This window comes from Vitis vinifera, chromosome 16 (assembly GCF_030704535.1).
Source record: "Vitis vinifera cultivar Pinot Noir 40024 chromosome 16, ASM3070453v1".
Lineage (NCBI taxonomy): Eukaryota > Viridiplantae > Streptophyta > Magnoliopsida > Vitales > Vitaceae > Vitis > Vitis vinifera.
Genome location: NC_081820.1, coordinates 19,377,767 through 19,403,774, shown reverse-complemented (window position 1 = coordinate 19,403,774; position 26,008 = coordinate 19,377,767). Strand labels below are relative to the sequence as shown.

Below are 26,008 nucleotides of genomic sequence, written 5' to 3'. Positions count from 1 at the left end.
ACATATCATAGGTCATAATACTTCTCACTCTGCTTGGAATGCCTTGGAAAGTATTTTTTCATCTTCTTCAAGAGCTAGGATAATGCAACTCAGACTCGAATTACAATCCACAAAGAAATGATCAATGTCGATGATAGACTACATAATGAAAATCAAAGGAGCTACTGATAATCTAGCTGCTATTGGAGAACCTGTCTCAGAACAAGATCAGGTTATGAATATTCTTGGAGGTCTTGGATCCGATTATAATGTTGTTGTTACTACTATCAACATTAGAGATGATAAGATCTCTCTTGAAGCTATACATAGTATGTTATTAGCCTTTGAGCATCGTCTTGAGCAAAAAAGCTCGATTGAACAAATGTCTGCCAATTATGCCTCTTCCTCTAATAACAGAGGTGGTGGAAGGAAGTTTAATGGAGGTCGTGGACAAGGCTACTCTCCAAATAACAATAATTACACCTATAGAGGTCGTGGACGTGGAGTTAGAAATGGACAAGGTGGAAGGCAAAATTCCAATCCAAATGAGAAACCTCAATGTCAGTTATGTGGTAAGTTTGGCCACACTGCTCAGATCTGTTATCACAGGTTTGATATCTCTTTTCAAGGTGGTCAGACTACTATTTCTCATTCTTTGAATAATGGGAATCAAAACAATATACCTGTTATGGTTGCTTCTGCTTTTAATAATCCTGCAGATGAGAGTTGGTATTTGGATTCTAGAGCAAGTCACCATCTGACTCAGAATTTGGGGAATCTTACCAGTACTTCACCATACACGGGAACAGATAGAGTCACTATTGGTAATGGTAAGCATCTCTCCATCTCCAATATTGGCTCTAAACAACTTCATTCTCATACACATTCTTTTTTACTCAAGAAGGTGTCTCATGTTCCCTTTATCTCAGCTAATTTGATTAGTGTGGCTAAGTTCTGCTTAGATAATAATGCCTTGATTGAGTTTCATTCTAATGCTTTCTTTGTGAAGGATCTACACACGAAGATGGTTCTTGCTCAAGGCAAGCTTGAAAATGGGCTTTACAAGTTTCCTGTGTTCAGCAATCTGAAACCTTATAGTAGAATTAATAATGCTTCTACTTTTCATTCCCAATTTTCTAGTACTGTTGAAAATAAAGCAAAGTTATGGCACAATAGACTAGGTCATGTTGGTTTTGACATTGTTTCAAAAGTCATGAATACTTGTAATGTTGCTTCTGGGAAATATAAATCTATTGTTTGTTCTGATTGTCAGTTAGCTAAAAGTCATAGACTACCCACTCAGCTCTCAAATTTTCGTGCATCTAAACCTTTAGAACTTGTTTATACTGATATTTGGGGACCTGCCTCAATTAAATCTACATCTGGAGTGAAATATTTCATTCTTTTTGTAGATGATTATTCCAGGTATACTTGGTTTTATTCATTACAAACAAAGGATCAGGTCCTTCCCATCTTTAAGCGATTCAAGCTTCAAATGGAGAATCAGTTTGACACCAAAATTAAGTGCTTACAGTCTGATAATGGTGGAGAATTTCGATCTTCTATGTCTTTTCTTCAAGCAGTTGGTATTGCCCATCGATTTTCCTGTCCATACAACTCAGCTCAAAATGGTAGAGTTGAGCGGAAGCACAGACACGTAGTTGAAACTGGGTTGGCTTTGTTATCTCATGCTTCCTTGCCAATGAAGTACTGGCACTACGCTTTTCAGACAGCAACTTTTCTTATCAATCGAATGCCAAGCAAAGTTCTCGAGTATGACTCTCCTTACTTCACTCTTTTTAGAAGGCATCCTGATTATAAATCTCTTCGTGTATTTGGCTGCCTTTGTTATCCTTTCATTCGGCCATACAACACTCATAAATTGCAGTACAGATCTGTCCAATGTCTTTTTCTTGGCTATAGTTTGAATCACAAGGGGTTTTTATGTCTTGATTATGCAACTGGAAGAGTCTATATTACTCCCCACGTGGTCTTTGATGAATCAACTTTCCCACTTGCTCAGTCCAAGTCTTCCAGTTCGTCTAATGACACTTCAGCAGAAGGCTCTACCCCTGCCCTTATAACTCCTCCTTCTTTTCCATGTCTTCTCCCAGATTCAAAAATCAATCATGCTTCCATAGATTCTCATTCTCTATCCACAAGTGAAAGTCCTATTCCTACAACCTCTTCTTCACTTCTGGACACATCTAGTTCTTCTCCTGCTATAGATTTGTCACCTAAATCTGTTCCAGAACCTCAAGTCACTGCTCTTGCTCCACGAATGACAACAAGGTCCATGCATGGTATAACCAAGAAAAAGACCATTCTTGATCTCTCTGCCATAAAGGTTTCAGAACCATCTACTCTCAAACAAGCCTTCAAATATCCAAATTGGACTAAAGCTATGGAAATGGAGATTGCTGCTCTTCATAGAAACCATACTTGGGATCTTGTTGAACAACCACCCAATGTCAATGTGATTGGTTGTAAGTGGCTGTATAAACTAAAACATAAGCCAGATGGGAATATAGAGAGGTATAAAGCTAGGCTTGTGGCAAAAGGATATAATCAGACTCATGGTCTGGACTATTTTGAGACTTTTAGTCCAGTAGTTAAGGCTGCCACTATTCGCATCATACATACAGTTGCTCTTAGTTTTAAGTGGGAAATTCGACAGCTTGATGTTCACAATGCCTTCCTCAATGGTGAGCTAGAAGAACAAGTCTATATGTCTCAACCTCCTGGATACTTTGACACTCAATTCCCGAATAGAGTGTGTAGATTGAATAAGGCTTTATATGGCTTAAAACAAGCTCCACGTGCTTGGTTTCAAAGACTCAACTCTGCTCTTCTTCAGTGGGGATTCAGCATGTCTCGGACTGATAGTTCTATGTTTCTGCACTTTGGAAAGGCCACTACTTTGATAGTTCTTGTCTATGTTGATGATATACTCGTAACGGGCAGCTCCTCCACACAGATTTCGTCTCTCATAACTAAACTTGATTCAGTTTTTGCCTTATGAGATTTGGGTCAACTCTCATTCTTTCTCGGTATAGAGGTTTCTTACAATGAAGGCTCTATGACTTTGAGCCAAACCAAATACATTTCAGATCTGCTTCATAGAACTGAAATGTTTGATACCAAATCGACAAAAACACCTGGTGTTGTTGGGAAGAACTTGTCTAAATTTGATGGAGATCCTATGGCAGATGTTACTCATTATCGAAGTGTAGTAGGGGCACTTTAGTATGTTACCTTGACAAGACCTGATATAGCCTTTGCTGTCAATAAGGCATGCCAATTTATGTAACAACCAACCACAGCTCACTGGCTCTCAGTCAAACGAATACTTCGGTATCTAAAAGGAACAATGCAAAATGGGCTCTTGTTAAGTCCTTCAAGTAACTTGACAATAGAGGGATTCACAGATGCAGATTGGGGTGCTCACCTTGATGATAGGCGCAGCTCAAGTGGATATCTAGTTTATTTAGGAGGTAACTTAGTCTCTTGGTCCTCTACCAAACAAAAAGTAGTGTCTCGCAGTAGTGCAGAGTCTGAGTATCGTGGCCTTGTTTTCGCTACTACTGAGATTGCTTGGATGCAAGCCTTACTACAAGAGCTATGTGTGCCAAGACCTGCTATACCTCTACTTTGGTATGATAATATCAGTGCTTACCATATGGCAAAGAACCCTGTGTTTCATGCTAGAACTAAACACATAGAAATAGACCTTCATTTTATACGAGATCAAGTCATGAGAGGAAAGATACAGCTGCACTTTGTTCCCACTGAAGAGCAGCCAGCAGATTTATTGACTAAGCATCTCACAAGTTCAAGGTTCTTGTCCCTCAAATCTCAGCTTTGTATAGCTCCAAGACCCTTTCACTTAAGGGGGGATGATAAGCCAAGAACAAAGGAGAACAGAGGAGTTGGTTACTGATGTCACAAGATGAAGCCCACTTGTTGTTAACTTTATTGTTATTGAGTTGTTATTTTTTTACCAGCTGTTATTACAGCCTGTCTCCATCTATTTTGAACACTACATATATATTAAATCTCTCTCTCTTGTTACTTTAACAAAGAGAGCAGAGTTTTCAGCTTCAGCTTTTCTATCTGTGTCACCCACAACGCCAAAACGGCGATGGAACGGTGGGAGAACGACACCCAGACGGCGTCGTAGTGCTTTTCCATCTCCTGAATGGAGTTCCCAACCGGAGAATGACACCAAACGGCGTCTGATCACCTGAAACGGCACTGCGAACGACGCCTGAACGGCGTTGCAAATGGTTTCTTCAATGGCGCTTGAACGGCGCTGCAAATGGTGCCTCCTATGGTTCCAGAACTACACTGGAATGGTGGTTGAGGTGCACCTTAAATGGCCCCTGAACGGCGCCAGGTATGGCACCTGAAGCGCATTTGAAACGGTGCCCCTCACCGGCGTCGAATGGCCCTTGAACGGCGTCTGAAACGCCTATAAGGAGGCCTACAACAGCGCCTTCAATACCCATTTTTTATTTTTTATTTTATTGGCCTAGATTCTCTGTTGTTTCCCCTAGATTTTTCGTTTTTGTTTTTAAATATTGTTTTTGGTGAAAATGGAACCAGAACCTCACTCTAATACCAATTGATGGTTGTTCATTCTCCATTATCACCAAAACGCATACAATATATATCTATCAATTCATTCAAAACATGCCTTAATTTTATGGAACATACCCGAATCCATTTTATGCGTTTGATGAAGATGTATGGATCTTCTAAGGCTGTGGAGGGCACCACCTTTCTTTTGATTCTCTCTGACGATGGGAAGCGAGAGAGAACAAGTTCAGGTTTTGTTTTCAAAAGTTGTGATCATCTAGAAGATATACTTTTCTTTTGGTTTTATACCCTCTTGCCTTAGGGACCATACCCTTTGACTATTGGGTCTCACGAGTCTTAGGCCCATCATCTAAGGCCCGTGATGGCATTAGGCTTTACACATAAGGTGGCCCATACTATAGAAAACCGATACAAAACAAATACGGAAGAGGTAAATAGCATAATCATGAATTATGTTACATATATGTGCGTCCATATTTTAACATCATATACATGGTACATGACATTAATTTTTTAAAACGATTGTCAAAACCAATTCTTTGATGTTTTGTAAAATAAAAGTTTGTTTGAAAACTTAAAATATTTTTAACCTATTTTCTATATTATGAAATATTTTTAAAAATAACCTTTATTTTATTTTCAATCATTTTCTATATTTGTATAATTTTTTTAAAAGAGTTGTCAAACAATAAATAAAAACAATTTAAAACAATTAAAATATATTTTTAGAAAATACTTTGAGCTTGTTTAGCAATTTTCTTTTATACTTCTTTTTAAAAACTATTTTTAAGTTATAGAACAAAAATATAGATTTTAGAATTTTATAAAAATAAGTGTATTTGGCAAGTTTTTTAAAATCGGTTTTTAAAAATTAAAAACAAAATACTTGTTTGGATAAGTTGTTTTTAAAAATAACTTTTCTATTTTGATTTTGTAAAGACATTATAAATTTAATTTATATAATTGTGGACCCGTGTTTTTCACGTGCGTTCTCACTTGATGGAAAGACTCGCTTTTTATTTATTTTGTGAAAATTTGATTTTTAGAAAAAGACTTAGAGTCGCCACTTATTTTTGTTTTATTTTTTAAGGGAAAAACAAAATAAGAAATAAAAACTCTATGTGTGACTCCTGAAGGAAAAACATGTCTGTGAAAAATCGAGTCTGGGTTCGAGGGTCAGGTTACTTATTGGGAAGGTACGGTGGTGAGTCATAGCATTCTTCTAAGCCCGTATACATACAGTCTCTACAAAACGAATTAAAAAAATTATAACAATTAATTAATTAATCATAAATACCAAGATTACAGGAACGAAATAATATATACAAAGATGATGACAAAATAAAATTACAAGAATATACAAAATAAATGACAATAGAATTATGCAAATTGATTTATTGAACTAATTAAAAAATATATTTGAAAAAAAATAGTTTTCCGAAAATTTTAAAGGATTTTATTAAAAACAATTTTGAATGAGTGATTTCAATTTACTTATTTACAAAATATTTTCTTCAAGTGATTTGATTCAATTTCATTTGTATTTATTTTTCAAAAAAAAATTATTTACACTTAGGGGGTGTTTGGTACAGCGGAATAGGGAATGGAAATGAATATTTTGTTTTCATTCCTATTTTTTAGTGGATAGAAATGAATTTGATTATTCCATTTCTAGTATTTGGATGAACTTAGGAATGCAAGATTGGAATGATTATTTGTTTCCATTCCAATGTTTGATAATAATAGGAATGGAAATGAAAAAGAAATAAATTTACAATAATATCCTTCCATATAATTTAAAATAATTTTTTTTTAATAAATTTTGAAAGTTTTTTTGTTATTAAATAATAAGACTAAATAAATAAATAAAAAATTAACCATAAAAAATCATATAACTCTAATGTACAAATATTCAATTATCATTTTTATTAAAAAAAATTGAATAATTTATCATGCTTAAGTAGTTATAAAATTATATTTTACTAATATATATATATATATATATATATATATATATATTATAATATTTAAATTCTCAAAGTTAGCAAATGTTTTTCCTATTTCCAAAAAAGGAAATAAAAGAATTCAAATTTCATTCAAAACCCTAAAAATTAGAAATTGAAATTTTTTTTTCTAAATGTCATGGAAGGTTTGATTGATTCAGTTTGGGGGAATCACTTGTTGCATAAAAGTGGATGATGAATGGGTCTTTAGCTTTGCAAAGAAGATAAGCATCGGGCTTGAAGAATGAGATAAGAGGGTAAAATAGTAAATTTATGTTATTTTATATTATCAAATGGGTTTAATAAATCAAAATATCACTTACTTTTGATGAAATCAAATCTGACCTAGAAGTTGGATTTGATTTCTGACTGAATAATTTTTTATTCCATTTCTGTCTTCTTAACATTTATCCAAACATAAGCATAAGGGAGAAAATGAATGAGATATATATTCCCACTTCCTATTCCCATGTACCAAACACTCCCTTATTGTATCAAAAGAATTTATTACAAAATTTCAATTTGGCAAAAAAAAAAAATTACTTTTACTTGTTTTTACACAAAATAAATGAATTTTTACAATTTTATTTACGAAAGTATTTCAATTTGTTTTCATTTAAGAAAAGTGACTTATACAAATTATTAAAAAAAATAACTTTATTTGCAAAAGAATTTTTAATTAAAAATTATTTTTTTTTGGACAACTTTATTTACTAAACAATTTTTGGACAATTTTTATTAAAAAAATAAATTTTTGGACAATTATTATTAAATACAATTTTTCAAATTCTATTAAAAACAATTTTTTTGGATTTTTCTGAATTTTTATTAATAAAACAACTTTCTTTTATTAAGAAGAATATTTTAAAATTATTATTTTATTAAAATATATTAATTGAATTATTCCTCTTATGTAAATCAAATTTCTGATTTGTTCGATATTCAATTATATATACACTCAATAAATATATACAAATAAATAAAATAAACAGAAATAAATAAAATAAATGCAGGTGTGCAGAATGTCTCTGGAAGTGACAGTGTGTGGATAGGAAAAAAGATAAATAGAGTAAGAAAATAAATAAAATAAATAAATAAAATGGGGTCGTGAGGGTGGTAATCGTGAGTGGCAGTGTGTGGGTAGGAAGAAGAGAGAAGAAAAAATATGGAAGAGAAAATGGGGATCGGTTGTGTGTGAGTGTTGGGAGTGGAGTATATGGGAAGGGAAAGCCAACAGAGAAGAAGCAAAAAAAAAAAAAAAAATGGAGAAAAATGGGGCATGGGTATGGGTATGGCTTGGATGTGGGGGTATAGGTAGAGGTATGGGATAGGTGGGGAGAAGAAATAAATAAATAAAAATAAAAGAAAGAGGGGATAATTGTGTTTTGGACCCAACTAGGTCCAAAAATTAAGTTTTGGTCCATATAAGTTGCATAATTGATGAGGAGCATATAAAATATGAAGAGATTAATATACCCTTCAAAATTATTTTTTACCACAATGTTTGACAAACTTTTTTATCTTAAATCTTTTTTTAATAATTATTCTGAAAATTTATTATTTTTAGAAAACTAATTTTTTTTTTTAAATATATCATTTTCAAAAAAAAAAAAATTGACATATTTTTAGTTATTTTTTATATACACAATTTCAAAAATATATACTTTCTAAGATGTTTGATTTTTAAATAATAATAATAATAATAATTTATTTTTATTTTTTTGGAAAATTGTGTATTTTTTTTTTCCAAATCACTAAATTATATTAAATTTTATTGAGGTTTATAAAATGAATAAAATTTAAATTAATGCTTTCTATTTTTTTTTTGGGAGAATTATCTTTTGGGGGTAGATGGGCCCTCAAATTAATAAAAGGTCAATATAAGTCTTCAAATTGAGTTGAAGGATATGAAATAGTAACGGACAAATATACCCTTTAAGAACACATATAAAATATTTTATAAAATTAAGTTAAATAATTTTTTTTCAATAATTTTTTTTTCAAAAATACTAAATTAAATAAAAGTAGTTTTCAAAAATATTAAATTAAATATTTTTTTTTCAAAAATATTAAATTAAATATTTTTTTTTTCAAAAATATTAAATTAAATTAAAGTATTTAAAAAAATATTAAATGAAAGTTTTTTTAAATATTAAATTAAATAAATTTATTTTTAAAAAATATTAAATTAAATAAAAGTATTTTAAAAAATATTAAATTACATAAAAGTATTTTTTAAAAATATTAAATTAAATCAAAAATATTAAATTAAATAAAAGTATTTTTCAAAAATATTAATTTTTTTCTCAAAATCAACAAAGGGCATTTTTGGAAATACTGAAGGATGATATCCTTCAACTCAATTTCCATACTTTTATTGGGTCTTGGGCTCAATTTGAAGAGTTACATAGTCCTTTTGTTAATTTAGGGGTCCATCTACCCCCAAAACATAATTCTCCCTTTTTTTTTTCATGGTCAATAAAGAAGGGGGTAGGTGGGATAGGTGGAGGAGAGAGAAAATAAAAATAAAAATAAAACAATTTACAAAATAATAAAAACCAAGAATTAAAGGTTGAGTAGGTCAAAAATATCACGTGTAATTGGGATTTAAAATTTAAGAATAAAATTGGGCTCAAAATTAATATAAAAATAAAATTTAGACAAATTTTGAGGTTTACAAAAACATTCATTAAATTTAATTCAAGTCTTATTAAAAGTGAAGTTAATTTTGTAATTACAAAAAAATCAAAAAGATAAATATTTTTTAGTAAAACATGAATATTAATGTTAGAATAAAATCATAAACTATATTTTTATATAAAAATTATTATTTAAATATATGTTAAAAAATATATTAAAAGTATAATTCATTTTTTTGGTTATAATTCATTTTTTTTTTTGTTGAAAATGGATAATAATAATAATAATAATAATTTAAAATTAGTCATTGTTAATAATATTTTATTTAAAATGAATAACTAATAAAATATAACTTTTTTAATATATATATGAACCAAAATTTTCATTACAAGTATACATTTAATATTCAATTACGAATGCAAGATTTTGAAATGTTTTAATTTAATATGTAATTAATTGGCTCAATGTTTTGAATTTCAAATTATTCTTAAAAATTTTTAAATTCATTAAAAAATTTAAATTATTAATTATGTCTCAATTAATTTAGAATATATTTACCTAGAGGGAAAATTAATATATATATAATTGTGTATATAAGACAAACAGTAAAATTATAACTTACAATATATTAGTTTTCATCTATTATTTTTATTAATTAAATCTTGGGTTCTAACTTATTTAAAAAAAAAATTAACCCATTAATAAATTTAATATAAAGTATTACTTGAAATTCATTTTTCTATTGAGAAAAGTTATAAAAATATAATTATATGCAAAAAAAAAAAAAATATATATATATATATATATATAGAGTTATTATGAACCAATTTTTATTCATAAATTTTTTTGTATTAATGGGGCTTACTATTTGAGCTTCAAATTATTTTTAAAAATTATTAGACTCATTAATGAATCCAATCCATTAAGTTTTGTTTAATTTGGATATTTTTTATTTATTAAAAAAATAGGAAAAATATAATTCTATGTAGAAAAGAAACAATAGAGTGGTTTTAAACCAACTTTTATTCATAAATTTATTATATTAATTAGTTCACTATTTGAGTTTCAAGTTATTTTTAAAATTTATTAGACTCATTAATAAATTCAAAAGTATTAAGTCTTGTTTAAATTTGAGCTTATTTGTCTAGTGAAAAAAAATGGAGATATATATTTTTATGGATAAGAGAAAGAATATAGTCATTTTAAACCAATTTTTGTCCATAAATTTTTTGTATTAATTGGATCACTATTTAAATTTCAAGTTATAATTAAAAATACTAGACTCTCATCCAATGTATTAAGTCTTGTTCAATTTGAAATTTATTTGTTTAGAGAAAAAATTGGAAAAATATAATTCTATGTATAAGCCAAAAATAGAGTTATTTTATACCAATTTTTGTCTATAAATTTTTTGTATTAATTGATTCACTATTTAAGTTTCAAATTATTTTTAAAAAATTATTATGCTCATTAGTGAATCTGACATATTAAGTTTTACTTTATTTAAAGTTTATATACTTAATAAAAATGGAAAATAAAAAATAAAAAATAAAAAAATATGATTATATGTAAAGAAGACATTTAAAATGAATTTTGGTCTATGACTTTCCAATGTTATTGAGTTTGATGACTTTTTAAGCTCGATGACTTTTTATCACTAATTAAATCAATTTATTTTTAGTTTTAAAATATTTTTAAAAATTAATAATTTTTATGTATAAAGTATAATTTGATTTGAAATATATTTGAATAATAAAAAGTTGTATTGAGTTAAATGAAATTCATAAAAATAATTGTAATTTAAATAAATATCATATTTGAAGATTTTTTATGTCAATATTGGATAATGTAGAAAGGAGAAGAATGATATCATATTCAATATTATTTGCTATTTATTTTTTTATTTTTAATTCCTCTATGTTTTCCTTTTGTTTTTAAAATATGATAAAAATAACTTCTACTTGTTCTCAAAAAATTATTCTCTATTTCACTTTGTTTTCAAAAACTTAAATTAAGAACAAGGTCCTATTTGGTAACTGTTTTTTAAAATAGTTATGAAAAGTAATTTTTAAGAATCATTTTTGTAAACTGTTTTATGATATTTTGTATAATAAAAGTTTGTTTGAGAACTTAAAATATTTTTAAATATGTTTTAAAAATAATTTTTATATCAACCGCTTTATTTTTAATCATTATATATGTTTGTATAATTATTTTTTAAAACAACTCTAAAAAACTAAATGATGTTCTCTGAAAATACCATATTTTCTATTCTTGATAACAAAAAACAATTTATGATTGTCAAACTTATTTTCTAATTTTATTTGCTCTAAAAAATAGAAAATTATTCTCGAAAACAGTTATCAATCAGACTTTAATAGTCAACTAGTTTTATGAAATTTTTAAAACTATTTTACATTTTTAAAAACAAAAATGTTTTTTAATCACATGACTAATCTGGGTCTTTGTTTTCATAATAAGTTCTCAAAAAACTATTTTTTGTCAAAAAGAGTACCAAACATGTTTTCAAATCTCGAAAACAATTTTTTGTTATGATTTTAAAAATAATTCCCAAACAGGCACAGGCTACCATAGTGGACTTTTGGCAGTACCCAACCTTGCTGTATTGCTGTAAAGTAGCGAAACTAATTCAACTCAAACTATGTTGATATTTCTATAGAATAAACTGATCACAATGTTACTATCACAGTGCTATCCAGCCTTACCCAGCATGGAAGTAGTCCCTTTCCTGATTACATTTTCCAATTAAACAAACAGAGCCAGACCATTAAACTTACTAGTGAAAAGTTTTAAGTTGTTTTCCCTCTTCTACCTTTTTATAGCATATCTGAAAGTACTTTACCAAATTTAGATGGTGGGCTACAGTTCAATGATAACCTTTGAGTAGACTTTTGATATTAGTTGAAACTTCAAGAACCCTATTTGATCATTACTCATAATCTGCCAAGAAATTGCTTAATCATTGAAGAGGAATTTGAATACAAACAAGAAATTGAACTTCACCTTATTCTTGCAACCACATTCTGACTGGCCTAAATTACTCTCTGCCCAAATGATCATTTCTTATTCTTTATTTTCATTTTCCCTCCTGGGATGTCATTTTTTGGACATAGAGCAGCCAGCCTTGTTCATCACATCTTATGCCAATTATCAAAGTACTGTATATTCTATTAAACCATCATCTCACCCTGTCAACATCAAATGCATGAGATATAATCAATTCAAATGATTTTAAATTTAATTAAATCAAACATATATCTATTTCTTCAACTTCCATAGAGATTTTTACGCAACTAGAAGCTTTCCATGCCCCAATCTGTGGGAGGCATGAACATCGAGGCCCCCATCAATATGCAGATTAATCATGGTCTTGTAATTGACAGCCTTGTTTTCATCACTCAGCTTGAATATAAAGCTGCTTAAAAGGATAGCTGCAAAGATCTTCATCTGCCTATAAGCAAAGTCCTTTCCTAGACAAACTCTTGGACCAGCCTGTGCCAGCAAGAACAAACGAGTTTTATCTAGTTTTCATGTTTAGGCTTAAAAATGTGCTTAATTCTCTAGAATTCTTGCTGGTTTTTGTGGGAATTTTGCTGAATGTGAGTGATCATGAAGATGATAATCTGCTTACCTGAAAGGCTGTGAACTTAAATGGGCTTTCAGGGCAAAAAATGCCATTCTCATCTAACCATCTTTCCGGTCGAAAATCCTCTGCATCAGTGCCCCACAAGAATGCCATCCTGCCCATGGCATAAGGTTGGTATGCCACAATATCCCCTTTCCTCACACTGAATGCATCTGGCCAGGTATCATCAGAGAGGCAGAGCTTTCCATCCTGTGACACCGCCATACAATATTACCAAAACAATATCAACAAGCCGAAAAGGGCTATATCAAATAGTCCATGCCTGCAATATTTCAACTAAGAACATGTTTTCATTCATATATATATAGGTGTGCATTACCACTGGAACCGGGGGATAGAGTCTTAGAGTCTCGGTTAGGGCTGCATGGAGATACTGCATCTTGTCAAGGGATTCTTCAGTTATGCTGGCTGCAAGCTCATCCAAGGTGGAAGCATCTCTGGCTTTTGTTGCTTCCTTCACTTCCTGGGCAATCTTTTCCTGTATGGGAGGATGCTTGCAGAGCATGTAAAGGAACCAGGAAAGAGTAAGAGCTGTGGTGTCTTTGCCAGCAATTATGAAACTGAGGATTATGTCTTTTAGGTACTTGGGATCTGTCTTCCTCAATTCCAGAAACCTCGATAAAACATCTCCTTTTTTCATCTGCCATTCATCATTAATCTGTGTACATCATCTTATTATTCTCAAGTAAGAGTAGGTGATCAAGCAGTTAATTACTCACAGGTACTGATACTTCTTGCAACTTGTGAATTTCTTCAATCTTGCTTTGAATCACTTTATTCACATATTGGTCAACAACTTTGATGCTATTCCTCAGTTTTGCCTCCGAGCCAACATTCAAGAACCGCTTGGCCTTCCAAAAGAGATCCACGTAGCGATAAAAGGTCAATTCATTTGCTTCATCAAAAGAGTTTGAAAACTGGGTACCTTCTTGATTTGTTCCACATATGCTGTCCAGTTCCACACCCAGAACAACCTTGAAGACCGAGTCCATCATCGACTTCATGAATAGGCCCTGTTGGATGTCCATGATCACAAGATGATCAGTTTATTACAGAATAAAATGAAATGGCCATATGATTGAATCATTAGAATCTTGCCTGGATCTCCATGGATTGATTTGAGGCTGCAGCTTCAGATATGACCCCAGCAAGCTTTGCTGCATTACTTCCAAAGATTCCACAGCTGAAGTCCTTCAGCATTTTGGTGAACTCATAGCTTGACAGCTTCCTCTGCTGCCTCCACAAATCTCCATCCACAGTGAAGATCCCATCTCCTAAAAGATCTTCCAAAACTGTATGATGGTACCACCCCTGCAACAAGTTTTTCATCAATCTTGGAGCCACTATCATGCGATTTTCCAACGAAATTTTCAAGTGAAAATTCAAGGGGTTTGTATGGTATTACCCTGCCATAGTTTGGAAAGTTTGTTTTGAGGATGTATTCAACATTTATGGGATCTGCAGTGTAAACCTCGCTCCTGAGAAAGCTGAGTAATCTGTAAGTTCTATGTTTGCCAGCAAGGTCTGTCATGTAGTGGTGCAGACTCGGGTAGTTAGCAAGCTGATGAAGGACAGTGCCTGCAATCGGATGATACCTCCTTTTCTTCTCTGCCAATCTTCCTGCAAAGATTTTAATTATGCTAATTGATAGAATTACCGCTAAAGCAATACCAGCAAGATTGATGGGATGAAAGAAAAAACCCATGAAATTCATTGTGGATGAAGAAGAAGGATGCATTTGGTAAATGGACTTGTGATGAAATGGGGAAGGACTGAGAGTACTATATAGAGGAAACGTTCAATCGTGGAATTTTGAATAAAATAAATGTTGGGATTGAGCCTTATGGGCCCACCATGGTTGGCACTTAGCACTTCGGAAGGGAAGGCCAGAGGCCCAGGACCGTGGCCCCTCAATCACACCAATTGTTTATTTGAATAAAATAAATGTTGGGATTGAGCCTTATGGGCCCACCATGGTTGGCACTTAGCACTTCGGAAGGGAAGGCCAGAGGCCCAGGACCGTGGCCCCTCAATCACACCAATTGTTTATTTATCCCTTTAAAAGAGGCGTCCCTAAGAATTGAACCTAAGACCAAACCCTTAAGATCCACCCAAATGTCAATCTTAGTACCATCTGAGCTAGTAGGTGTGATCTTAAGTTCAATTTATGGGAATGTCTCCTTTAAAATAGACAAATAAACAAATGGTGTGATTGAGGGGTCACGGTCCTAGGCCTCTAGCCTTCCTCCGGAAGTGCTAAGCGCCAACCATGGTGGGCCCATAAGGCTCAATCCCAACAAAAATCTCAGATGATACCAAGATTGATATTTAAGTAAACCTTAAGGGTTTGGTCCTAAGTTCAATTCTTGGGGACGTCTCCTTTAAAAGGGACAAATAAACAAATGGTGTAATTGAGGGGTCACGGTCCTAAGCCTCTGGTCTTCCCTCCGGAAGTGCTAAGCGCTAACCATGGTGGGCCCATAAAGCTCAATCCCAACAATGCAATCATTTTAATATGATGATTCAAACAAATATTTTCAATTTTCTGTAAAATTAGGGAGGAATCCAATTAAAAGTTATTTTTTGAAAAAACAAATTTAATTGAATTTTAAAGTTGTCTCGATATTTAAAGTAAAATTATCTCTTCAAAAACAATAATACATCTGAAATAGTTTTAAAATTATCATATTTTAAAAAATAGTATATATATCTTTTTCATCATGCCCTCAAAATCTCAGCATGTGTTTGGACCAATTTCTCAACTCTTCTTCCATGGCACTCCAACCTATCATTTTTCATGTGAAAAGATCGACTTGTATATAAATTACAGTAGATATTTTTTCTTATTATGATCAAGATATTGACAGATTGATACCAATTCTTGATTCACACTTTCTCTTCCGTTCCCTGTATTTCTAATCTTCCTCTCCTTGATGTGGTCACCAACTCTTCCGATGTGCATCCATGCTCATATAGCCTCATCCTGATTCATCACCTCTACGTGCGACCAAGTATAGTATAGAAACCAAGAAAGACCTAAAATTATTTAATTAAAGGCATTACTCATTCAAACCAATATAGGATATTGAACTTTCGTCTTGGTAGTGACTTTCAATTGGATAACGCTTCCCATATTAGAAACAAAACCTTGTTCTTTTACATTTGGCTAAAAGTAGGAGGTTTTGATGACGAATATGGGAGCACCTGCTTGGCCTTTTGCCATAAGAAGTCCTGCTTCAGATAAGCCTTTGGTTGGAAATGAAGTTGCCGTTCAACTTGCAGATAAGTAAAGGTTATTTGCCACAACCAGCATCGCAAATCACATTCACATCTCATTGTAATTCATTACGTGCTGCAATAAAATAAGCTTACGGACAGGAATTGGTCTCTCATATATACTTGAGAGGATATGGGGTACTTTTGGCTTCAAGTTTTGTTTTCACATGCAACATGATGTGGCTAGCTAATACTTTGAATTTGGAAACATTCTTTTCTATGTACCTAATCTTCCATTGAATCAATGGTCTTCTCTTTTCACTTAAGCGCCCATTCGTCTATATTTTGTTAAACTTCGTTTTATAAATTATTTTTAAAATATTTATCACAAAAAAATAAAAATAAATTAATAAGATTGGTGATATGATCATTTTATTTTGATGAATTGTTAACGATATTGATGATGAATTACTTCTCAAAACAATAGTCAGAATAGTAATCAATCAAGCGAAGATAATTAAAAATATTTGGAGCATTTGTGCCGCATTTTGACCTTGTTAGAATCATTTGGCTACAAAAATTGCTACTAATCAACACTCTCAATAAATCTTTTATCTGCAACTTGATTTAGATATTTCAATCTCATTAAATCTTCATCTCAATCAATTTTTGTTGAAGGAAATTTTTATGGGGTTGGTTAAGACTCCAAATATCTTTTTAACACATGTATTTGCAATGGTTTAAAAATCAAATTGCAACGAATGGTCCAATTGATTCAACCACCTATCAGTGTCTTTTTGTTCTACTCCCTACAATTCAAACTGATGGTTAAACCAATTATTAGTGTCAATTATGCAATTTTAGATGAAACGTTTGATCTGAGCAATATGAATGAACCACATGTTTTGATCTCATCTTTCCTTCTTTAAAAACAAGAGAAAGAGAGGTTACATTTTCCCTTTTTGAAAATTTTGAGTGAGAATACTACAAAAACAGAGATAGGTAAGACAAGAAAGACAAAATTCTTTTTTTTTTTTTTTAATAATTTGAAAAAAGAAAGCTAAAAATGGAGGAGGTGAGAAGAGAAATATCAAAGAACATAGAAGCAAAGAAGAGTTAGGGGTTATCTTTTCCCTTTTTGAAAATTTTGAGTGAGAATACTTCAAAAATATAGATAGGTAAGATAAGAAATATAGAATTTTTTTTTTTAATAGTTTTAAAAAAGAAAGCTAAAAACGGAGGAGGTGAGATGAGAAATATCAAAAAACATGGAAGCAAAGAAGAGACAAGGGTTATCTTTTCTCCTTTTGAAAATTTTGAGTGAGAATGCTACAAAAATAAAGATAGGTAAGATAAGAAAGACGGAATTCTTTTTTAAAAAGTAATTCGAAGAAAAAAACTAAAAATGAAGAAGGTGGGATGAGAAATATTAAAGAACATGGAAGCAAGAGAAAAGACAAAGAGGGAAAAATGGCAGCATGGAAAAGAAGGTAGGGAATTGAAATAGGTAAAAATGAATGTAGAATGCGGAAAAGATGGAAGCAAAAAGGAAACAAAGACAAGATTCTTGATCAACTATTGTTCCATCAAATCCTACTATAAGCTACTCTAGTAAGTTGTTGGAACGGTTGTTAATCTATTTCGACTAACTTTAAGCTCACATGGACGCTTGTGTCAATTAGCTTCGAGTTCACATGGACACTTGTTTTGACAATCTATACAATCGATTTTAACATATGGATGGTAAACTTATTGTTGTCAAGCATTAGGTGTCAGCTTAGCTTCCTCTCAACTTCAAAATACTCTCCCACCAAACGATTTGAGCTCTAATAGCATAAGATTTCTTGTTTCTACATTTTGATGTCTTTTCTATTGGCACAACTCAGCACCTTGGCATGAATTGTGGGACTCAAAGGAGTGATAAGGTTGGAAGTGACAAGGTTGAAAACTCCCACAATTCATGCTACAATAGTGGAAAGACGTCGAAAGATGAAGGAGTATCAATGGCAACAACTTCAACTCAAAATGGTAGTCTGACTAGTTAAGGAAATCTCAACAAATTGACTTAGCAAATCCTGGATTCAAAACAGAGCTTATCTTGGAGAGTTTTGTTATTTTTTGTTATCCCAAGAGTTTTTTTATTTTTGTTATCCCAGTTTTTTTTGTGTTTAAATAGAGGACGTGGTCCTCTATATGCTGTATTCTGGAAATAAAATAAAGGTGTTACATCTCCAACCTGTTCACATATAAACTTACTCTTTTCTTTTTCTTCTGTTTTTCAAATTCTCTTTTTGGTATCAAAGCCACTGTGACAACAGCACAACCCAACATCTTGCCTTCAAATAACCATGACTTTCCTCTCACTCAATGTTGGAAATTTTATTACTCTCAAACTCAGCCCCACAAATTATCCATTGTGGCGTGAACAAGCCTTGGCCCTTGTAGAAAGCCAAGAATTGCTCGGTCACCTTACTAATGAAGATCCTGCTCCACCTCAATACACCATACCAAACTCCAATAATACCCCAACTGCAGAAACGTATGCACCAAGAATAACTGAAGCATACATCGCATGGCGAAAAGCTGATCGTCTTCTTCAAGGGTGGATAATTGGAACACTCTCTAAAGAAATACCTGGCCTCGCCGTGGGCTTAGATACAACAAATGTCGTATGGGAAGCCTTGAAAAATGCCTACGCTGAAGATTCACAAGAACGAGAATTCACACTCAAGCAACAAGTAACATATCTTCGGAAAGAATATGACAAAACAATTGGAGAACATATTCGAACCTTCAAAAGCCTATGCGATAGTCTTGCGGCAATTGGGAAACCAATCCCAGACAAAGAAAAGGTATTTTGTCTTCTCACTAGTCTTGGTCTTCAATATGAAACTTTTACTACTACCATGCTCAAACCACCAAGGCCATCATACTCTGAGCTTGTCTCACAACTTCAAAGCCTTGATCAAAGACGAAATTGGTTCTCAAACCATGCAAATGCCACCCATGCACTCACCCATCAAATGGCCTTCTACGGACAGCAACAACAAAGATATTCACAATCCTCCACGGGATATCAAGGCAACAAACAAACATTCACTTCAACAGGAAGAGGATTCCAGGCACAACAATCAAAGAACCAAAACCGTGGCTACTCCCCTAGCCCAACGTCCAATAGTCAACAAAGACGACTCCCCTCCCCCCCGCCCGGAGAGCGACGTATGACACCTGCTGAAAAAGACCTCTATCGTGAAGAAAAATGTCAATACTGTGGCATGGTAAGACATATTGCAAAAATATGTTGGTGGGTACCCAAAAGACCAACACAACAAGATGACATACCACAAGCACTAGCAACACTTACCTTGGATAACACAATTGTTGAAACGGAATGGACCTCAGACACAGGAGCCTCAAATCACATGACAGGTAAGCAAGGTATGTTAACTAATATTCGAAATTATTCTGGTTCAGATTCAGTTCTTATTGATGATGGATCTTCTCTACCAATTCTTGGTATTGGAGATTCTAGCATTAAGCAAAAGAATAAAGTCTTATCGCTTCATGATGTCTTGTTAGTCCCTCATTTGAAAAAAAATCTTCGCTTCGTAAGTCAACTAACAACTCAGTTTCCTGTTAATTGTGAATTCACTAATATTGGTTTTTGTGTAAATGAATGACAAATAGGACAACCAATGATCATAGGGAGACACAAGGGTGATCTCTATGTGCTTCCCAACTTGTCGGAGCTCTATTTTTCTCATCATTTCAAATCCGGTTCCGAATACATTTGGCATCAACGTTTAGGACATCCCCAGTTTTCTGCTTTACAATTTTTAAAAAATAAAGGGTTGATTGATGTTATTGGCAATGTCAAATCCGAACATATTTGTGACAATTGCCAATTAAGGAAGCTTAGTAGATTACCTTTTTCTTGTTCTAAAAATCTAAGTTCTAACATTTTTGAAAAAATCCATTGTGACTTGTGGGGACTTGCTCCTATTTTATCTATTGGAAAATTCAGATATTATGCATGTTTAGTTGATGATTTTTCTAAGTATACTTGGATAATTCCCTTACAACATAAATCTGATTTTGTAAATGCTTACTTAGCTTTTGAACAAAATGTCAACAGACAATTTAACAAAAAGATCAAGGTCTTTCACTCGGATGGAGGGGGAAAATTCATAAACTTCAAGTTATCATCTCACTTCCTCTCCACCGAAATTATACATCAGGTATCATGTCCATACACTCCAGAGTAAACAGGTATGGTTGAAAGGCGACATAGGATAATATGAGAACTTGGAATGACCATGTTATTTCATAGTGGAGCTCCTTTGTTTCTATGGGTAGAAGCTTTTTCCACTGTTGTCTATCTAATAAATCGCTTACCTTCATCTGCTCTTAACTCTGACACTCCATACTTTGCGCTTCATGGCACTCATCCCAATTACACTTCACTTCGTGTCTTTGGTTCCAAATGCTTTCCTTATACATGGGATACAAGGCAACACAAGTTCGATCCAAAAACCGTTCTTTGCGTATTTGTGGGATATAGTGATAAACATAAAGGATACAAGTGCTTTCATCCCTCAAGTAGAAAATTTTTTATATATCGCCATCTAGTTTTTAATGAACTTTTTTTTCCTTATAAAAACACTCAGAACCAAAGCATTGCACCACCTACATCTCATGTCAAAAGCATTTTTGACTCATGGTTGCCTCATACTAACTCCACTCACAATGTTGAAATTGAATCCCAAACATTAACCCCACCATGTACAAGTCCTCTACCTCCGATACCATTACTCACTTCAGTTTCTAACACTGTCACAAGTTCTTCTTCAAACATGCATGGAAGTCAGCAGCTCGGGACTCAACCTGTGATCAATGTGTTACCTTCCTTGCAGGTTGAATTGTCTGAACAATCATTTAACACTCCACATAATGACATCGAACCAACTCAACTCGGCTTGCAATCCCAAAATCATCAAAAGCAACCACCACAAACACAACCCTCACATTCTATGACCACTCGATCTTAAAGAAGAATCATTAAACCCAATCCAAAATATGCCTTGACTTCCACCATACACTCAACCAGTATCCCTCGTGAACCTCACAACATATGAGCTGCTCTAGCTCATCCAGAATGGAAAGCAGCAATGGATGAAGAACTCAAAGCCTTGCATAAAAATAAAACTTGGGTGCTTATTCCACGCACCTCATACATTCATGTTATTGGTTTAAAATGGGTATTCAAACCAAAACTCAAACCTGATGGTTCATTAGATCGCCTTAAAGCTCGTGTTGTGGTCAAAGGGTATCATCAAGTGGATGGTTTGGACTACACCGAAACCTTCTCTCCAGTCATCAAACCTGGAACTATTCGAATGGTCATCACTATAGCTCTTGTTAAAAAATGGCTCATATGTCAACTTGACGTAAAAAAAAATGCATTCCTTCATGGTTTAATTTCAAAAGACATACACATGGAACAATCTCCAGGAATGGTTGATCTCAAACATCCAACACATGTGTGCAAGCTTCAAAAAGCCCTCTATGGCCTTAAACAAGCACCTCGTGCTTAGTTTGATCGATTTAGTGTTTTTCTTCTTAAATATGGATTTTTTTGTAGCCTAGCCGACCCATCTTCGTTTATTTTTCACTCTAACCTCGGCACACTAATTCTCCTACTTTATGTAGATGATATACTCCTCACAGGTTCTTCCACAGCTCTAGTTTCAACCTTCATTCAACTCTTGAGCTCTGAATTTGCGATGAAGGACTTGGGCCAAATTCATTACTTCCTTGGCATCGAGATCTCTCAAACATCTGATGGTCTTCACTTGTCCCAATCTCACTATGCTCTTACCATCCTTGAGAGAGCCAGCATAGTCGATTGCAAGCCTATGAGCACACCTCTTAAAGCCAAAACCAGAACATCATCAAATGATGTCTTGCTAGAAGATCCGAGTTATTTTAGAGGACTTGTTGGTGTTTTACAATACTTAACCCTCACCAAACCAGATCTTTCATACAGTGTGAATTCTACATCACAATTCATGCATGTTCCCACTGTCGTGCATTTAAAAATGGTTCGGAGGATCTTAAGATATGTCAAAGGCACAATTGACATCAGTTTACATTTTACTTCTAATACAACACTTGATCTTTGTGCTTTCTCTAATGCAGATTAGGCGGGGTGTCCAATGACACAGCGATCCATGACTGGATACTGTACGTTTCTTAAAGGAAATCTCATCTCCTGGTGTGCAAAAAAACAACATACAATTTCTCGGTCGAGTATCGAAGCAGAATATCAAACCATGGAAAATACAGTAGCTGAACTCACATGGATGTCATTTATTCTTAAAGATCTTCACATTTCATTGGCCTCTACACCAACTCTTTACTATGATAACACAAGTGCTCTTCACATGATAATAAATCTAGTGTTTCATGCTCGTAGCAAACACATTGAGTTGGATTACCATTTTGTGCACGAACGAGTTGCACTTGGACTTCTCGTCACTTAACATATCTCCACTAAAAAGCAAGTAGCAGACCTCTTCACCAAACCAATGTCAAAGGTTGCACTCAGTAACTTTCGAACCAAACAATGTCTCCAATCCCGACACAATTTGAGGGAGGGTATTGGCACAACTCAGCACCTTGGCGTGAATCATGGGACTCAAAGGAGTGATAAGGTTGGAAGTGATAAAGTTGAAAACTCCCACAATTCATGCTACAATAGTGGAGAGACATTGAAAGATGAAGGAGTATCAATGGCAACAACTTCAACTCGAAATGGTAGTCTGACTAGTTAAGGAAATCTCAACAAATTGACTAAGCAAATCCCGGATTCAAAACAGAGCTTATCTTGGAGAATTTTGTTATTTTTTGTTATCTCAAGAGTTTTGTTATTTTTGTTATCCCTGTTTTTTTTTTTTTTTGTTTTTTGTTTAAATAGAGGATGTGGTCCTCTATATGCTGTATTCTAGAAATAAAATAAAGGTGTTACATCTCCAACCGTGTTCACGTATAAACTTATTCTTTTCTTCTTCTTCTGTTTTTCAAATTCTCTTTTTTTTTCTAACTCATTTGTATCTTGGTTTACGATACTATGTCTTGTGATGTATTTTTTGAGATGGTTGTATGTTGTGGACATTATTTTCAATATTTCTATGACATTACTCTTTCTAGTAAATCTTGGATTACTTTATTTTATTGCACTTTATCATTTTTGTGACTAAAAAGGGATAATGATTGCTTGAACTTTTGCTATGATCCGTTATTTTGGATTTTTCTGTGATTGGTTATTGGTTGTTGATTATTGATCTACTTTCCCAATTTGATACTAAGATTTTTTGCTTGTAACATTCATTATTTCATTATTTATACATGATTATATTTTTCCCACGTACACTACTTTTTACTATTATTGTTGTTTGAATGTGTGCAAGTCACATGTTTTCAAGACTTTCCAAGATTTGCAATTTGTTGATTAAAGAACATTGATTTAGAATGCTTGGTTTAAACATCAAAGATGGTATGATATGTAAACTCCATTTAAGAGTATTTGATGGATCATTTTATCACAAAAATTGTCAAATGAGAAGATTGTTATTTGTTAGTAAGTTAGCATAGCCAATTTAAGTAGGCAATTTTGTTGCAAACATTAGTGGCCTTTGAAGACAAGATATTGTAAACCCCAAAATTTGTTCCAATTTTTATTTTTACATTAATTTTTAGCTCAATTTTATTCTTAAAATTAAATTCTGATTACATATGATTTTTTTGGCTCACTTACCATTTAATTATTACTTTTTATTATTTTGTATATTATTTTATTTTATTTTATTTTATTTTTATTATTATTATTATTATTATTATTATTATTATATTTTCTTTTCTTTTTTTCTTTCTTTTCTCTCTCATCTCTCTTCCTACTTTCCCAACCATCCCATCCACTCTTTCTCTTTCATGCCCATACCCCCCACGTGACACCCATACCCCCCTTCTCTTCTTTCTTCCCAATTCTCTCACCTCTCATGTTTGTTTTTTCTTTTCATTGTTTGTTCTCATTTTTCTAGGTGGCCGGTCCCCATCTCCACTTTTCATTTTTTTTTTTTTTCTTCTCCTGCTTTCCCAACTCCCACACACGGCAGTGATCGACCCCTATTTTTTTTCCCTCCCCATTCCACTTGCTCTTCTTCTTCCAGACACTACACTACCACACGCCCCTCTCATTTCCTTCCTTCCTTCCATTCCTTTTTCTCCTTTTTTCATTTTTTTATTTTTTTATTTTTTTTTTATTTTCCAAAAAAAACCCATCAATCTCTCCTGCCGCCGATAGGACCACCGGTCAATCGCCGCCAACGAGCCACTACCGGTCAGCAACTCCCTCCTTCCCTCTCTCACTCTTCCATTTCCTCAACTTTCTCTCACTTTCTCATCCTTCCTTCCAAAATTTGAAATTGTGTAAGTTTTTTTTCCTTTGATTTTAATAGTGATTGTTATTGAAATTGGGCTTGTGTTTGTTTGTGGGTCTCACGTTTGGGCTTTGAAATTTGGGTATGGGCTTACCCATTTATGTTTATTTATGGGTCATATGTTTGGGCTTTGAGATTTGGGTATGCATATTGGATATCTAGTTGGGCTTAATTTTTTTTTTTTTTTATTACATGTGGGCTCTATATATTAAATTTGATTTGGTTTTAGTTGTGGATTTATGTTGGTGTATTAAATTAGGTTTGAAGTATGAAATATTAAATTTAGGCCCAATTAAATTTATTTTAATTTATCATATTCTAAACTTTGGTGAATTAATATTAAATTTGGACTATTTTTGTTTTTACATAAGCCCATTCTGCAATCTTGTTGGTTGAGTACGAATTAATGACACGTGAAGTATGAAATTTCATGGAAGAAAGTGAGATTTTGAAAAATTGTAGGAAGACATTAAACTTGTTGTAAACTTGTTTGAATACACATTTTATTTTTCACTTTTTTATTTGGTTTTATTTTTATTAGTTTCTGTAAATATTTATTTATATATACTTACTTATTGTGTACAGAATTAGATATCAAACAAATCAGAAATTTGTTTAAATAAAAGGAATAATTCAATAAATATGTTTTAATAAAATAATAATTTTAAAATATTCTTCTTAATAAAAGAAAGTTTTTTATTAAAAATAATTCAAAAAAAATGCTTTTAGAAAAATCCAAAAAGAATGTTTTTAATAGAATTTGAAAATTTTTTTTAATAATAATTGTCCAAAAATTTCTTTGTTTAATAAAAATTGTCCAAAAATTATTTTATAAATAAACTTGTTCCAAAAATTAATTTTTAATAAAATTGTCCAAAAAATATATTTTTTTTAATGAATTCTTTTTCCTTAATTAAAATGGGATTAAAAGTTTTTTTAGAAATAGAGGATTTAAATTTTTTTCTTTTTAATTAAAAATTCTTTGCAAATAAAGTGATGTATTTTTCAATAATTTGTATAAATCACTTTTCTTAAATGAAAACAAATTGACATACTTTTGTAAATAAAATTGTAAAAATTCATTCTTTTTTGTAAAAACAAGTAAAAATAATTTTTGTGCTCAAATTAAAATTTTGTAATAAATTCTTTTGATACAATAAATATAAATAACTTTTCTGAAAATTAAATACAAATAAAATTGAATCAAATCACTTGAAGAAAATACTTTGTAAATAAATAAATTGAAATCACTCATTCAAAATTGTTTTTAATAAAATTCTTCGAAATTTATTGAAAACTAATTTTTTTTTAATATTTTTTTATTTAGTTCAATAAATCATTTTGCATAATTCTCTTATTATTTATTTTGTGTATTCTTGTGATTAGATTTCATCATTATTTTTATG

General features: G+C 32.2%; 1 protein-coding gene across 4 annotated transcripts; it reads right to left on the bottom strand.

The window, feature by feature from the left end:
- Positions 1-12,389: 12,389 nt before the first annotated feature.
- LOC100265146 (cytochrome P450 704C1) lies at positions 12,390-14,674 on the bottom strand. 4 transcript variants are annotated; one of them, XM_059733788.1, is made up of 7 exons: positions 14,590-14,655; positions 14,294-14,508; positions 13,987-14,199; positions 13,608-13,901; positions 13,208-13,546; positions 12,874-13,077; positions 12,390-12,734 (listed from the first exon to the last, which is right to left on the bottom strand). In XM_059733788.1, the coding sequence occupies exons 1-7, from the start codon at positions 14,624-14,626 to the stop codon at positions 12,528-12,530; spliced, it is 1,509 nt and encodes a 502-aa protein (XP_059589771.1). In that variant the 5' UTR covers positions 14,627-14,655; the 3' UTR covers positions 12,390-12,527. The 4 variants fall into 4 exon arrangements, with proteins under 4 accessions (XP_059589771.1, XP_059589772.1, XP_019081437.1 ...); XM_059733789.1 differs by having other exon boundaries at positions 13,208-13,528; XM_019225892.2 differs by having other exon boundaries at positions 13,208-13,528; positions 14,294-14,674.
- Between the last annotated feature and the right edge of the window lie 11,334 nt (positions 14,675-26,008).

What these genes read in the sequence shown, in the direction of transcription:
- LOC100265146 (XM_059733787.1), bottom strand. Translation starts at nt 14,626, where the DNA reads ATGCATCCTTCTTCTTCATCCACAATGAATTTCATGGGTTTTTTCTTT. An exon ending in ACTTTCCAAACTATGGCAGG is followed by an intron (nt 14,200 to 14,293) that starts GTAATACCATAC and finishes AACTTGTTGCAG; the next exon opens with GGGTGGTACCATCATACAGT. An exon ending in ATCAATCCATGGAGATCCAG is followed by an intron (nt 13,902 to 13,986) that starts GCAAGATTCTAA and finishes GACATCCAACAG; the next exon opens with GGCCTATTCATGAAGTCGAT.